The sequence below is a fragment of the Oncorhynchus tshawytscha genome, linkage group LG04, assembly GCF_018296145.1.
Source record: "Oncorhynchus tshawytscha isolate Ot180627B linkage group LG04, Otsh_v2.0, whole genome shotgun sequence".
In the NCBI taxonomy this organism is placed as follows: Eukaryota; Metazoa; Chordata; class Actinopteri; order Salmoniformes; family Salmonidae; genus Oncorhynchus; species Oncorhynchus tshawytscha.
Window position 1 is genome coordinate 60,115,071 of NC_056432.1, and position 12,119 is coordinate 60,127,189.

The 12,119-nt window shown below is 45.4% G+C and overlaps 1 protein-coding gene across 12 annotated transcripts in view; it reads left to right on the forward strand.

The window, feature by feature from the left end:
• Positions 1-12,119, forward strand: part of tjp1a (tight junction protein 1a) — a 149,562-nt gene that overhangs the window by 65,688 nt on the left and 71,755 nt on the right. Inside the window, exon 1 of one of the 12 annotated variants that reach the window (XM_042320965.1) lies at positions 10,975-11,073. The exons of the other annotated variants lie outside the window; for them this stretch is intronic. Within the exon in view, the coding sequence (XP_042176899.1) occupies positions 10,990-11,073 (84 nt within the window). The 5' untranslated portion in view covers positions 10,975-10,989. Of the gene's footprint in view, positions 1-10,974; positions 11,074-12,119 lie in introns of those variants that run through there. 12 annotated transcript variants of the gene reach the window in all.

A 12,119-nucleotide genomic window follows, 5' to 3' on the forward strand; every position in this document is an offset into this window, starting at 1 on the left:
GGGCTCTCTCTTGCTCTATAATGAAAAGGTTAGCCACTGAATCACTCCAGATAAAGGTGAGAGAGCAGGCCCTTGAATTACAATCAGAGCAGAACAGAATGAACTTTCCTGTCCAAGATAAAGGTTTTGTACTTCCTGGTCCCTGTGTGTAGTAGGTAAAGCATTTAGTGTTTGTGTGAGCATGCATACTGTACATATGAGCGTGAAATCACAGTGGAACAGAGAATGGACAGATGCACTTTCTGCAGAGCTGACAGACAGTAAGAGTTATGGCCTGTGTTCTGAAACAACTGCAGCTGAAGTTTCAGTGAAGACAGTTAGCAGTAGGTGTGAAAGTGACATTTGACACGTAATTGAATTCTAGCGAGGATTGAGGATTTACTTATGTTATGCAGGGTAAAATGTGGATTTCATGCCGCTGTGCGACAGTAATAATATTTTACGTGCGCTGTCTCTCAGGAATTAGTGGCCATGAGTGGAGATGAATGAGCTAAGCACTGGGGGACCACTGGACCTTGACCACATAATTATGTCAATATAGTGATGGCGTGCGTGCCTGCGAGTATATGCACGCTTGTTAAGCTCCCTCCCTCAGGAAATACCAGAGGAACACCTCCTTGTGTCCCATCCTGTTTCCCCCAGCTCCATGGCAACGGCCGCCCTTCCAGGCTAAAACGTACACACATACACAAAAACAAATACACACACAATACGAAAACACACACACGTTAGTATAGGCAACACTTCTCACGAAAGGAGAGCTCCTCTTTTGTTTTGTCTTTCACATCACTGCATTACAGGAGACAGCCATAGCAGCAGCCCAGACATTTGACCTGCTGTTTTTATGACACCAACTCTTTACCGTCTCACATTGAACACATGAACCTGTTACAGTGAAGGTAACAGTACAGCCTCTCTCGCCCTGGAGGTCTCCTGTGAGGGAGACTGGTAGGTTCCCTCCCCTCTGCCCATGTCAGTGATAATGTGAGGGGAATGTTATGCCAGTGGAGATGTAGTTCATGTCCATTTGCACTGTAACACCTCAGCCTACAGAATGGTGTTTGCTGATGCCCTAGACTCCCAGCAGCAGTCTGTCTGTGTTGTTTATAAAGGAACCACCCTCTCTCAGGACAGTGAACAACAAGCAGCATTTTCCCAGAAGAATCCTCCAAATTACCTTCCAGGAAGAGGCTCTCCTTTTTTTATGGACCTGTCCTGCAGAGAGTATTTACACACCATGTTGTTGCTGGTAAAGTATAGGTGTTTCCTGCCTCTGCACTCAGTACCCCACACATCATTTCTGCTGATACTGCAATGCCAGGCAGCTTTGAATGGAGTCTCTGGAAGATAAGGAACTACTACACAGATTTGCACATGACGTGTGCATGTGTGTATGTTTGAGTGTGCTTGTGTACTTGTGTACTTGTGCGTTTTTTCTCGGACAACCCTCAGATTGGGCTCCACACTGTTGTCATTAGTGTTGTCATCCACAACAGCAAGGTTTACAGGAAGTCAGTCATTGTCAGCAGACTGGAGCACGCCGTGTGCTTTGTTAAACCTTAAGAACAATAAGAAACGGTCCTCAAATGTCAATAAACATGATTGTGTTTGGTATCCCCTAGAGTTGTCATTGTATAATATACATTCAATGACTTTGATTTCAGCTAACTTTTTATCGTCCCTGTCTGGTTAAATTATTGACATCCGTGACTGGAAAGATAGTGGAGTGTTATCACAGTATAGAGAAAATGATTACGCCAAGTGCTTGGTATGAAACATTTCCGCACAGTACCATCGCCTCACCATTTGGAGGAAAACAAATGTGGAACTGCGCACATTGTGATGAGCATGTTATATTTACCGTAATAAGTATATAAAGATGCTGAAACATTTGGGTTCTAGTAATGTCATTTAGAAATGTCTCAACAATGAGGCAAAGGTCACATTGTTTCTCGTGAAGTATTTACTGCCTCGTAAATTCAATAAAATGCACTCTGGGATCTTCAGAGCATTGTTTTCAATTTCACTCTCTCATTGTAACGCAAACAATGGGATCACGTCATCAACTCCAAATGGCATAGCTAACTTGGGTAGAAACCACATTTAGATACGCCACTCAGTTTCAAACTCATTAAAGTATTTTTTTTCCTCTCTCCAGAATGTATAATTCATCTCGCACAGAAATAGAATCTTTTGAGTATAACGATAAGGCTCATTTGAAATTATGGTTACTGTAACGTTTCTCTTCTATCTCCTCCTCTGATGAAGAGGTGGAACAAGGATCGGACCAAAATGCAGCGTGTAGATTGCGATCCATGTTTATTCAACAAAACGTAAACACGAATCAATACAAACACTACAACACAAATAAACGTAACGAAAACCGAAACAGCCTATACTTGTGTCAACTAACACAGCGACAGGAACGAAGACACTAAGGACAATCACCCACGACAAACTCAAAGAATATAGCTGCCTAAATATGGTTCCCAATCAGAGACAACGATAAACACCTGCCTCTGATTGAGAACCACTCCAGACAGCCATAGACTTTGCTAGATAACCCCACTAGCTACAATCCCAATACATACACACCAAAACCCCAAAACAAAACACACCACAATACAAAAAACCCATGCCACACCCTGGCTTGACCCAATACATGAAGAAAAACACAAAATACTTAGACCAGGGCGTGACAGAACCCCCCCCCCGCACCTCAAAACAATAGGGAGGGTCCGGGTGGGCGTCTGTCCATGGTGGCGGCTCCGGCGCGGGACGTGGAACCCACTCAGTCAATGTCTTAGTCCCCTCTCCTCGCGTCCCTGGATAGTCCACCCTCGCCGCCGACCATGGCCTAGTAGTCCTCACCCAGAAACCCACTGGACTGAGGAGCAGATCGGGACTGAAGGACAGCTCGGGACTGAGGGGAAGCTCGGGAGTGAGAGAAAGCTCGGGAGTGAGAGAAAGCTCGGGAGTGAGAGAAAGCTCGGGAGTGAGAGAAAGCTCGGGAGTGAGAGAAAGCTCGGGAGTGAGAGGAAGCTCAGGCAGGTAGGTAGATCTACCAGATCCTGGCTGGCTGGTGGTTTCAGCAGATCCTGGCTGACTGGCAGATCCTGGCTGACTGGCAGATCCCGGCGGATCTGGCGGATCCCGGCCGACTGGCGGATCCCGGCCGACTGGCGGATCCCGGCCGACTGGCGGATCCCGGCCGACTGGCAGTTCTGGCAGATCCCGGCTGACTGGCGGATCTGGAAGAGTCTGGTTGACTGGCAGATCTGGAAGAGTCTGGTTGACTGGCAGATCTGGAAGAGTCTGGTTGACTGGCAGATCTGGAAGAGTCTGGTTGACTGGCAGATCTGGAAGAGTCTGGCTGACTGGCAGATCTGGAAGAGTCTGGTTGACTGGCAGATCTGGAAGAGTCTGGCTGACTGGCAGATCTGGAAGAGTCTGGCTGACTGGCAGATCTGGAAGAGTCTGGCTGACTGGCAGATCTGGAAGAGTCTGGCTGACTGGCAGATCTGGAAGAGTCTGGCTGACTGGCAGATCTGGAAGAGTCTGGCGGATCTGGAAGAGTCTGGCTGACTGGCGGATCTGGAAGAGTCTGGCTGACTGGCGGATCTGGAAGAGTCTGGCTGACTGGCGGATCTGGAAGAGTCTGGCCGACTGGCGGATCCTGGCAGACTGAAAGATCTGGCTGCTCCATGCTGACTGGCGGCTCTGGCTGCTCCACGCTGACTGGCGGCTCTGGCTGCTCCATGTAGGCTGACAGCTCTGGCGGCTTCTTACAGACTGGCAGCTCTGGCGGCTCCGTGCAGACTGGCAGCTCCTTGCAGACTGGCAGCTCCTTACAGACTGGCAGCTCCTTGCAGACTGACAGCTCCGTGCAGACTGACAGCTCTGTGCAGACTGGCAGCTCCTTGCAGACTGGCAGCTCCTTGCAGACTGGCAGCTCCTTGCAGACTGGCAGCTCCTTGCAGACTGGCAGCTCCTTACAGACTGGCAGCTCTGGCTGCTCCATGCAGACTGACAGCTCTGGCTGCTCCATGCAGGCTGGCTGCTCTATGCAGACTGACAGCTCTGGCTGCTCCATGCCGGCTGGCAGCTCTGGCTTCTCCATGCAGGCTGGCAGCTCTGGCTGCTCCATGCAGGCTGGCAGCTCTGGCTTCTCCATGCAGGCTGGCAGCTCTGGCTGCTCCACGCTGACTGGCGGCTCTGGCTGCTCCATGTAGGCTGACAGCTCTGGCGGCTTCTTACAGACTGGCAGCTCTGGCGGCTCCGTGCAGACTGGCAGCTCCTTGCAGACTGGCAGCTCCTTACAGATTGGCAGCTCCTTGCAGACTGGCAGCTCCTTGCAGACTGACAGCTCCGTGCAGACTGACAGCTCTGTTTAGACTGACAGCTCTGTGCAGACTGGCAGCTCCTTGCAGACTGGCAGCTCCTTGCAGACTGGCAGCTCCTTGCAGACTGGCAGCTCCTTGCAGACTGGCAGCTCTGGCTGCTCCATGCAGACTGGCAGCTCTGGCTGCTCCATGCAGGCTGGCTGCTCTCCATGCAGACTGACAGCTCTGGCTGCTCCATGCCGGCTGGCAGCTCTGGCTTCTCCATGCAGGCTGGCAGCTCTGGCTGCTCCATGCAGGCTGGCAGCTCTGGCTTCTCCATGCAGGCTGGCAGCTCTGGCTGCTCCATGCAGGCTGGCAGCTCTGGCTGCTCCATGCAGGCTGGCAGCTCTGGCTGCGCTGAACAGGCGGGAGACTCCGGCAGCGCAGGAGAGGAGAGGGGCTCTGGCTGCGCTGAACAGGCGGGAGACTCCAGCAGCGCTGTAGAGGAGAAAGGCTCCGGCAGCGCTGAACAGACGGGAGACTCCGGCAGCGCAGGAGAGGAGAAAGGCTCCGGCAGCGCTGGAGAGGCGAGGCGCACTGTAGGCCTGATGCGTGGTGCTGGTACTGGTGGTAATGAACCGAGAACACGCACAGGAAGCCTGGTGCGGGGAGCTGCTACCGGAGGGCTGGAGTGTGGAGGTGGCACAGGATGGGCTAGACCGTGAAGGCGTACTGGAGATCTTGAGAGCAGTGCTGGCACAGGACGTGCAAGGCTAGGGATGTGCACAGGAGGCCTGGTGCGTGAGGCTGGCACCAACTTCACCAGCTGACTAACACGCACCTCAGGACGAGTATGGAGCGCTAACCCAGGTGCCATCAAATCCCCGACACGTTCCGTCGGGCGAATTCCATGCAAAAAGCACCAACACAGCAACTCCCTCATTTCTCTCTCCTCCAATTTCCCCATTAACTCCTTCACAGTCTCTGTTTCGCTCACCTCCAACACCGGCTCTGGTTCTGGTCTCCTCCCCCCCCAAGACATTTTTGGGGCTGACTCTCAGGCTTCCTTCCGAGTCGCCGTGCTGCCTCCTCATACCGGCGCCTCTCCACCTCCAGTTCTTCTTTGGGGCGGCGATATTCTCCAGGCTGAGCCCAGGGTCCTTCTCCGTTTAGGATTTCCTCCCATGTCCAGAAATCCTTATAGCGCATCTCCTCTTTGGGCTGCTCCTGCCTGTTGACACGCTGCTTGGTCCGTTGGTGGTGGGTGATTCTGTAACGGTTCTCTTCTATCTCCTCCTCTGACGAAGAGGTGGAACAAGGATCGGACCAAAATGCAGCGTGTAGATTGCGATCCATGTTTATTCAACAAAACGTAAACACGAATCAATACAAACACTACAACACAAATAAACGTAACGAAAACCGAAACAGCCTATACTTGTGTCAACTAACACAGCGACAGGAACGAAGACACTAAGGACAATCACCCACAACAAACTCAAAGAATATGGCTGCCTAAATATGGTTCCCAATCAGAGACAACGATAAACACCTGCCTCTGATTGAGAACCACTCCAGACAGCCATAGACTTTGCTAGATAACCCCACTAGCTACAATCCCAATACATACACACCAAAACCCCAAAACAAAACACACCACAATACAAAAACCCCATCCCACACCCTGGCCTGACCCAATACATGAAGAAAAACACAAAATACTTAGACCAGGGCGTGACAGTTACCTCCTCTTGCCACTCCCAGTTGTGTTGCTGGGGAGGCTATTAGTGAGTATTGTTACGGATACAAGAGTTACGGATACAAGTATCCTGTGTGTGTATCCTGTGTGTGTTTCTTTTCTCTCCGTCTCCCCTCACAGGTGAAAATCATCACTCCCCAATCAGACAACAATCAATCATCAATCAGAAGACACACTTCCTCCTGTTTCCTACCCTGTCACAGTTCCTTTCCCTTGGTTTAAAAACCCCATCAGTTGTTTGCTCTAGAGCTCAATCTCTCTGTAAATGCCATGTATGTAGATCTCTGTGTTTCACTCTCTCTTTGTGTCTTAACCTCTCTTTTGTTTGAGCACCTCCAAATCACTTTGTCATCTCCTGTGAGTATTGTTTTTGGTTATGGTGTTTGTGTTTGATTGCTGGTGGGAAAAGGGGAAACCAAGACAAGTCGCCCATGGGCATACACTACCCGTAGGTAGACTTTGTTAAAAACACTAGTTAGAACTGGGCGGACCACCCACTGTATTTTTGGTTAGTTAGTTAGCTGTTGTTAAAATAGGCTAGTCTAGCTTAGGGGTGTTTTGGATGCTTATTGTTTCTTTCCTTGGGTCCAGCTCAACCCCTTTTCCTGCTCCCCCCATTACCGTGTGTTTTACAATAAACCCTGAGTTTGACGGTATAATTTCAGTTGTCGTGGTTATTTCGTTCACACTTTTACTTTGTCACAATTATAATTTGAGTGATGATACTGTATCTTGCCTATGCTGCTCTGTACCATCACTCATTCATATATCCTTATGTACATATTCTTTATCCCCTTACACTGTGTATAAGACAGTAGTTTTTTTTGAATTGTTAGTTAGATTACTTGTTCGTTATTACTGCATTGTCGGAACTAGAAGCACAAGCATTTCGCTACACTCGCATTAACATCTGCTAACCATGTGAATGTGACAAATAAAATTTGATTTGGATTTGATTTGATACTAAACCATATCAGTAATTACTATGGTAATTCACTCGCAATGTATCCTCAGAATATTCTGTAAACTGTAAACTACATTATTGGAATCTATTTGAGTTTAATCTTGACATTTTTTCAGTTTAAAAAAAAATCAAGTTAGTTGTCAGATGTTAATTGTATTGAAGTAAGAATCACATCACAGCAGTGATCCCCTTAAACAATATAACTTTTTAACTACAGAGTATTTGGGCAGCAATGAAGTTCACACCTCATAATACTTCATAACTTTTCCAAATTACAATTTATTCCAGTTTCTGGAAATGTTGTTGAAGGCTGTGCTTTTGCCACCATGTCTTTCATGTGATGAAAGCATGTAGCCTTGAAGAGTGATACTAAATGTGTTGTGTGAACCAGAAAAGACTGAATAATTGAGGCCATGACCATGGAATTGGACTACTAATAACAAATCGCATAGGGGTGACACACACACTTACCATATTTTGTTAAGCTGTGTCTGTTAACGTTTACACATGTATAAACCCCTGTCTTTATTTCCTAGTGTCCCAGCATTCCAGTCCCACTGATCAAATTGAGTGAGGCCAGAGAGAGTTGGCTGTTCCAACGCAGACTAAACACTTTCTCCATCCACAAAGCCCTCCACTGCATTCCTGCACAACAGCATGCCATAAACAATGACTTGATGTTGTTGCTGCCAATATAATTGATTGATGGAATGCCCATGCAATTACTGTGTGAATTGGAGGAGAGACGTAACATGAACACATTGACAGGTTTAATGGAACAACAGTTCTAGAGGCACTTAAGGATGGAGGCATGAGTTATAAGTACAGTAGGAAAAAGCCTCTCTCCTTCTCTCAATCTTTCTCACACCTTATGAAAGCCTTTTCAGTTTACTCCGTTTTTCTGTTTAGTCCTTGACAATACGATGAAAATGAGAGCTGAAACCAAGATACGATGCTGTTCTACTGTTTGTCATATGAGACTAATCTTGCCAGAATGTTCCTCAATTTCTCAATGGGATTTGAGGCATTTGTTTTTACCGATCACAAATTAGAAAGGCCAGCTATTGTGACTCACAATACAGTGTTATATGGAAAGATATTGAGGTTGCCGTTCAAGGTCGCCCAATCCAGTCTGTAGCTGGGGATAAAGACACATTTGGGACATTAACAGTGATTCTTAACCCTATATCATCATTTACACTAGATCTCTGGTTTCGGATGGTGAAGCAACATGAACTGGAAAAGGAAATCCGAACATTGAAATGGTTTAGGTTTGATCCAAAATGTAAACCAGGTATCTACAGTATGATAGAAAAGGACTGTAGTAGATGGAGAACTTCTCAGAATTTAAAGGAGAAATATGGTATGGATTTCTTCAGATACTTACAGTTAAGGGACTATTTTGAAAAAGAGATACAAATTACAGGACCTTCTTCAATACCAAATATGACTATCCATGTGATTCAAAATGCATATAAACAGGTAATGTCCAAGACAATCTCTTCACTCTGTCATGGCCTGATAGCCTCTAGAAAAGAGTCAACTCTTTATATTAAAGCAAAATGGGGAAAGGAACTGAATATAGACATCTCAGATGAAGACTGGGACAATATATGCAGTACTCAACATACTAATACAAACTCAAGAACATGGAGAGTTTTTTTGGGGGAAAATTACACTTCTTTTTTTTAGCACTCCTAGAATCAAAAGTCAACAGCTAGATAGATGTACAACAGCCATGCTGGTGGCTGTGTGGCCATGCACATGCCAACCACACCCATGTTTTGGGGGAATGTCAGAAGATGTAATTGTTTCGTGACAATGTATGTTTGGTGTTAAAAGATGTCATAGGATATGAAGTCCCTAGAACTTGCCCTGTAATGTACCTAAGTAATGTTCCATGAGTGTGATGGGCGGGGACAGATACCTGATCAAAGTTAACCTTGCTGTAAGTAAAAAAAAGCCATTACCCGTAACTGGTATAAAGTAGAAGCCCCAAAATGTGAAGAATGGCAAAGTATAATCCAAGAAATCTTTAATATGGAAAGCTTGACATATGCCTAAAATCCAAGTATAAAAAATAAATCCTAGTTGTGGACAACCCCTTTCTTTCAACTTAATTGAATAGCTTGTTTTGTCTTGAAGAGGACATTTCACATTGTAAACTCCAGTAGAGCAGTAGGGTGGCCTAGTGGCAGGGTAGCCTAGTGGTTAGTGTTGGGCTAGTAACCAAAAGGTTGCAAGTTCGAATCCCCGAGCTGACAAGGTACAAATCTGTTGTTCTGCCCCTGAACAAGGCAGTTAACCCACTAGGCTGTCATTGAAAATAAGAATTTGTTCTTAAAGGTAAAATAAAAAAGAGGTTTTCCAATGCATATAAAACAATGTTAAATGTAGATTAAATGCAGATTGAACCAATAAATTGAGAAGGAGAAGTGCTGTAGGCACAGAGGAAATAGAAAATATTGATTTTTTTTTTTCTCTCTCAAGCTTCAGTTTGGCTATTCTCTGTTGGAAAGTACAAGTGGGTCTTTGTCCTTGTGTGCCCTAATAGGCAACTGGGTCTTGTTGTTCCCCGGTAGATATCGTCCAGTAACGATTACTAAAGGAACTCCTTGCTGTTGGTTTGACTCCACTCCTTCAGGCCCTGACCTTCAGAGGGTTCTCATTAACAGTGGAAACAGAACACAGTACCCCACTAGAGCCGTAACCGAGGCAAGAATTTCCTGAGTCAATAGAGCCCAGGGAAGATAAGACAAACTACCAATCAGATCTTAATTCAGCCCAGATGAAGATGGACAGACAGTGAAACAGGACCCTGACTTCCTCCTCCCTATACTGACTCAACTAGCATGGTGTTATTAGAACAAGGGGATTACTTTCCCTCTCTTTCCCCCCCCACTTTTCTTACTTTGTGAGTTTGGGAAAAGATATACTCCTACATAATCATGAATGACATTTTGGCTTCATTCTAGACCGTGTGTGGTATTACTTTGACTTTTTGTGTCTCCCAAGTAATAATCAACTATTCTCCCCTTTTCACAATAATATATAGTATAAACCCCAAGTTTGATTATACTGTCCTCATTATCTTCCTGTATTTGAGAAAAGAATACACATTTGTGAAATTGCATATCTGAGTGGTTTGGCATGTAGGCTACTTTTTATTGAAGAACTTCAAGGGCAAAAATGTAGAAAGAAAACAACTGTGGACTTATCAAAGACTGCTGTTGTTGGCAGGAACTGGCCTCTAAGATCTTGACCTCTCCCTCAGATTGGTTGTTCTAACAAGCAGAGAGGTGTTATAGCTCGGCCTGTGTTTATTGTTCTCCCTTTCACTCTCATCCCCCTTTTCTAAAGCTGAGAAAGAAGGACTATACCTCACCTACAACAATGGCTTTTTTAAAGCTGAGAAAGTACTATGCCTACAACAATGGTGTTGAGGGTCTATTATCTTGTAATATCCAGTTAGGACACACAGTGCAGTTCAGGGTGTGTGCTTCATGTTATTTCACTGCACGTTAGTTTTCTGCTCTGGGGATGCTGAGCATAACTCTGTGAAGTGTTCTCCTCACTAACGTGTGCCTGTTTTGTGTCTGCGTGTTTCGGCCTGTTCTGTGGCAGAGTGTTTTCCATGTGCCTGCTCTTCCATGAGAAGGCAGCACCTGAGCTCCAGAGCTGTTGTGTGCTGCTGCTCTGGGTACTGCGGGGGGGAGCCATGCAGGACAAAGCTTCCTTTGATCACGTTTTAGTGTCACAAATGCCCCTCTCTCTTCTCCATCAGGAGATACTGCAGGTCTGTATTTGTCTCTAAAGCAGGCAGCAGTACTCTTCTCTCTGTTTCTTTGGGTTACAGTGTTTGGGGTAGATCAATTAAAATGTTCTAGCTCCATCTTGTTTACTTTTAGAACAGCAAATTAGCCTGGTTACTTGAGAGAGATAGAATGCTGAACATTCTGATATCTTCCCTGGTGGATGCGGGACGAAGTTACCTTTACAGGAGGACAGAGCGGCTGGCATCTATACTAGTATGTGGTCATTCATTCATATTGCAGATATAACAAATATGCTTTTTAAAAATACTGATACAAATGTAGATTTCATTGTTCTTTCGGTATTTTACTTTTGAGTCCAACCTCGTATTAGATTAGATTGTTAGATACTGACAAATACAGTTTATTTTATAGTAATTTAAGAGTGCACTATTTAGTTGTAGGCCGAATGTTATATTTAAGCAATAAGGCACGAGGAGGTGTGGTATATGGCTAATATACCATGGCTGAGAGCTGTTCTTAAGCTTGATGCATCAAGCCCTGTCTGACAAACTGCCTTAGGTTTTTGCTTTGTGGGATTTGGTCTAGTGGCAAATTAACCCAAGACCATCCACATCTACAGGGCACCTCTGGCTTGCGCCAGCTGTAAGAATAGTCAGGAGCTGTGTGTGAACGTGATTTCCTGGTTTATCAAAATGGCTGCGTGGGATGGAAATAGAGGAGCTCTGTGTGCTCAGAGCAAAGTAGTTACTTAGATGAACATGTAGTCATCATTGTTCTTTTTTCATTATGTCACAGGCTGAAGCTACTTCTGATTGCTTTACATGTAATGTATAAACTGATTTATTTTACATTGAGAGATATAGCCCTACAGTGTATTGTTTACTTTGAAACAATGCAAGCTGAGTTCTGAGGTTCAGTGCATCCTGTGGGTGGGGGTCCGGAAAGCCATAGGAAGTATTCTGAATGACAGCTATGGCCTGCTTGGTTTCCTGTGTGGTTGGTTATCAACCACACAAAAATCCAACTTAAAGTCATTGACTGGATTTTCAGTTGAAAGTTGACCTGAAATATGTTTCTTTGGTTTACAACTTTTACTTATGAAACTGTAGACTGTCTGTGTCCCAGGCTTGACTGCAATGCCACCAACTAGTGTGGTTGCAAAGTCCCATAATAATATAAAATTGTGTTTTCATACATATTACAAGATATTTTTGAAAGAATAGTTCTAAGTTTTATTTTTCAAGAATCATATAAATCAATGTATTTTCACTTTATCGTTGTCAGCGTCAGCTGGATAT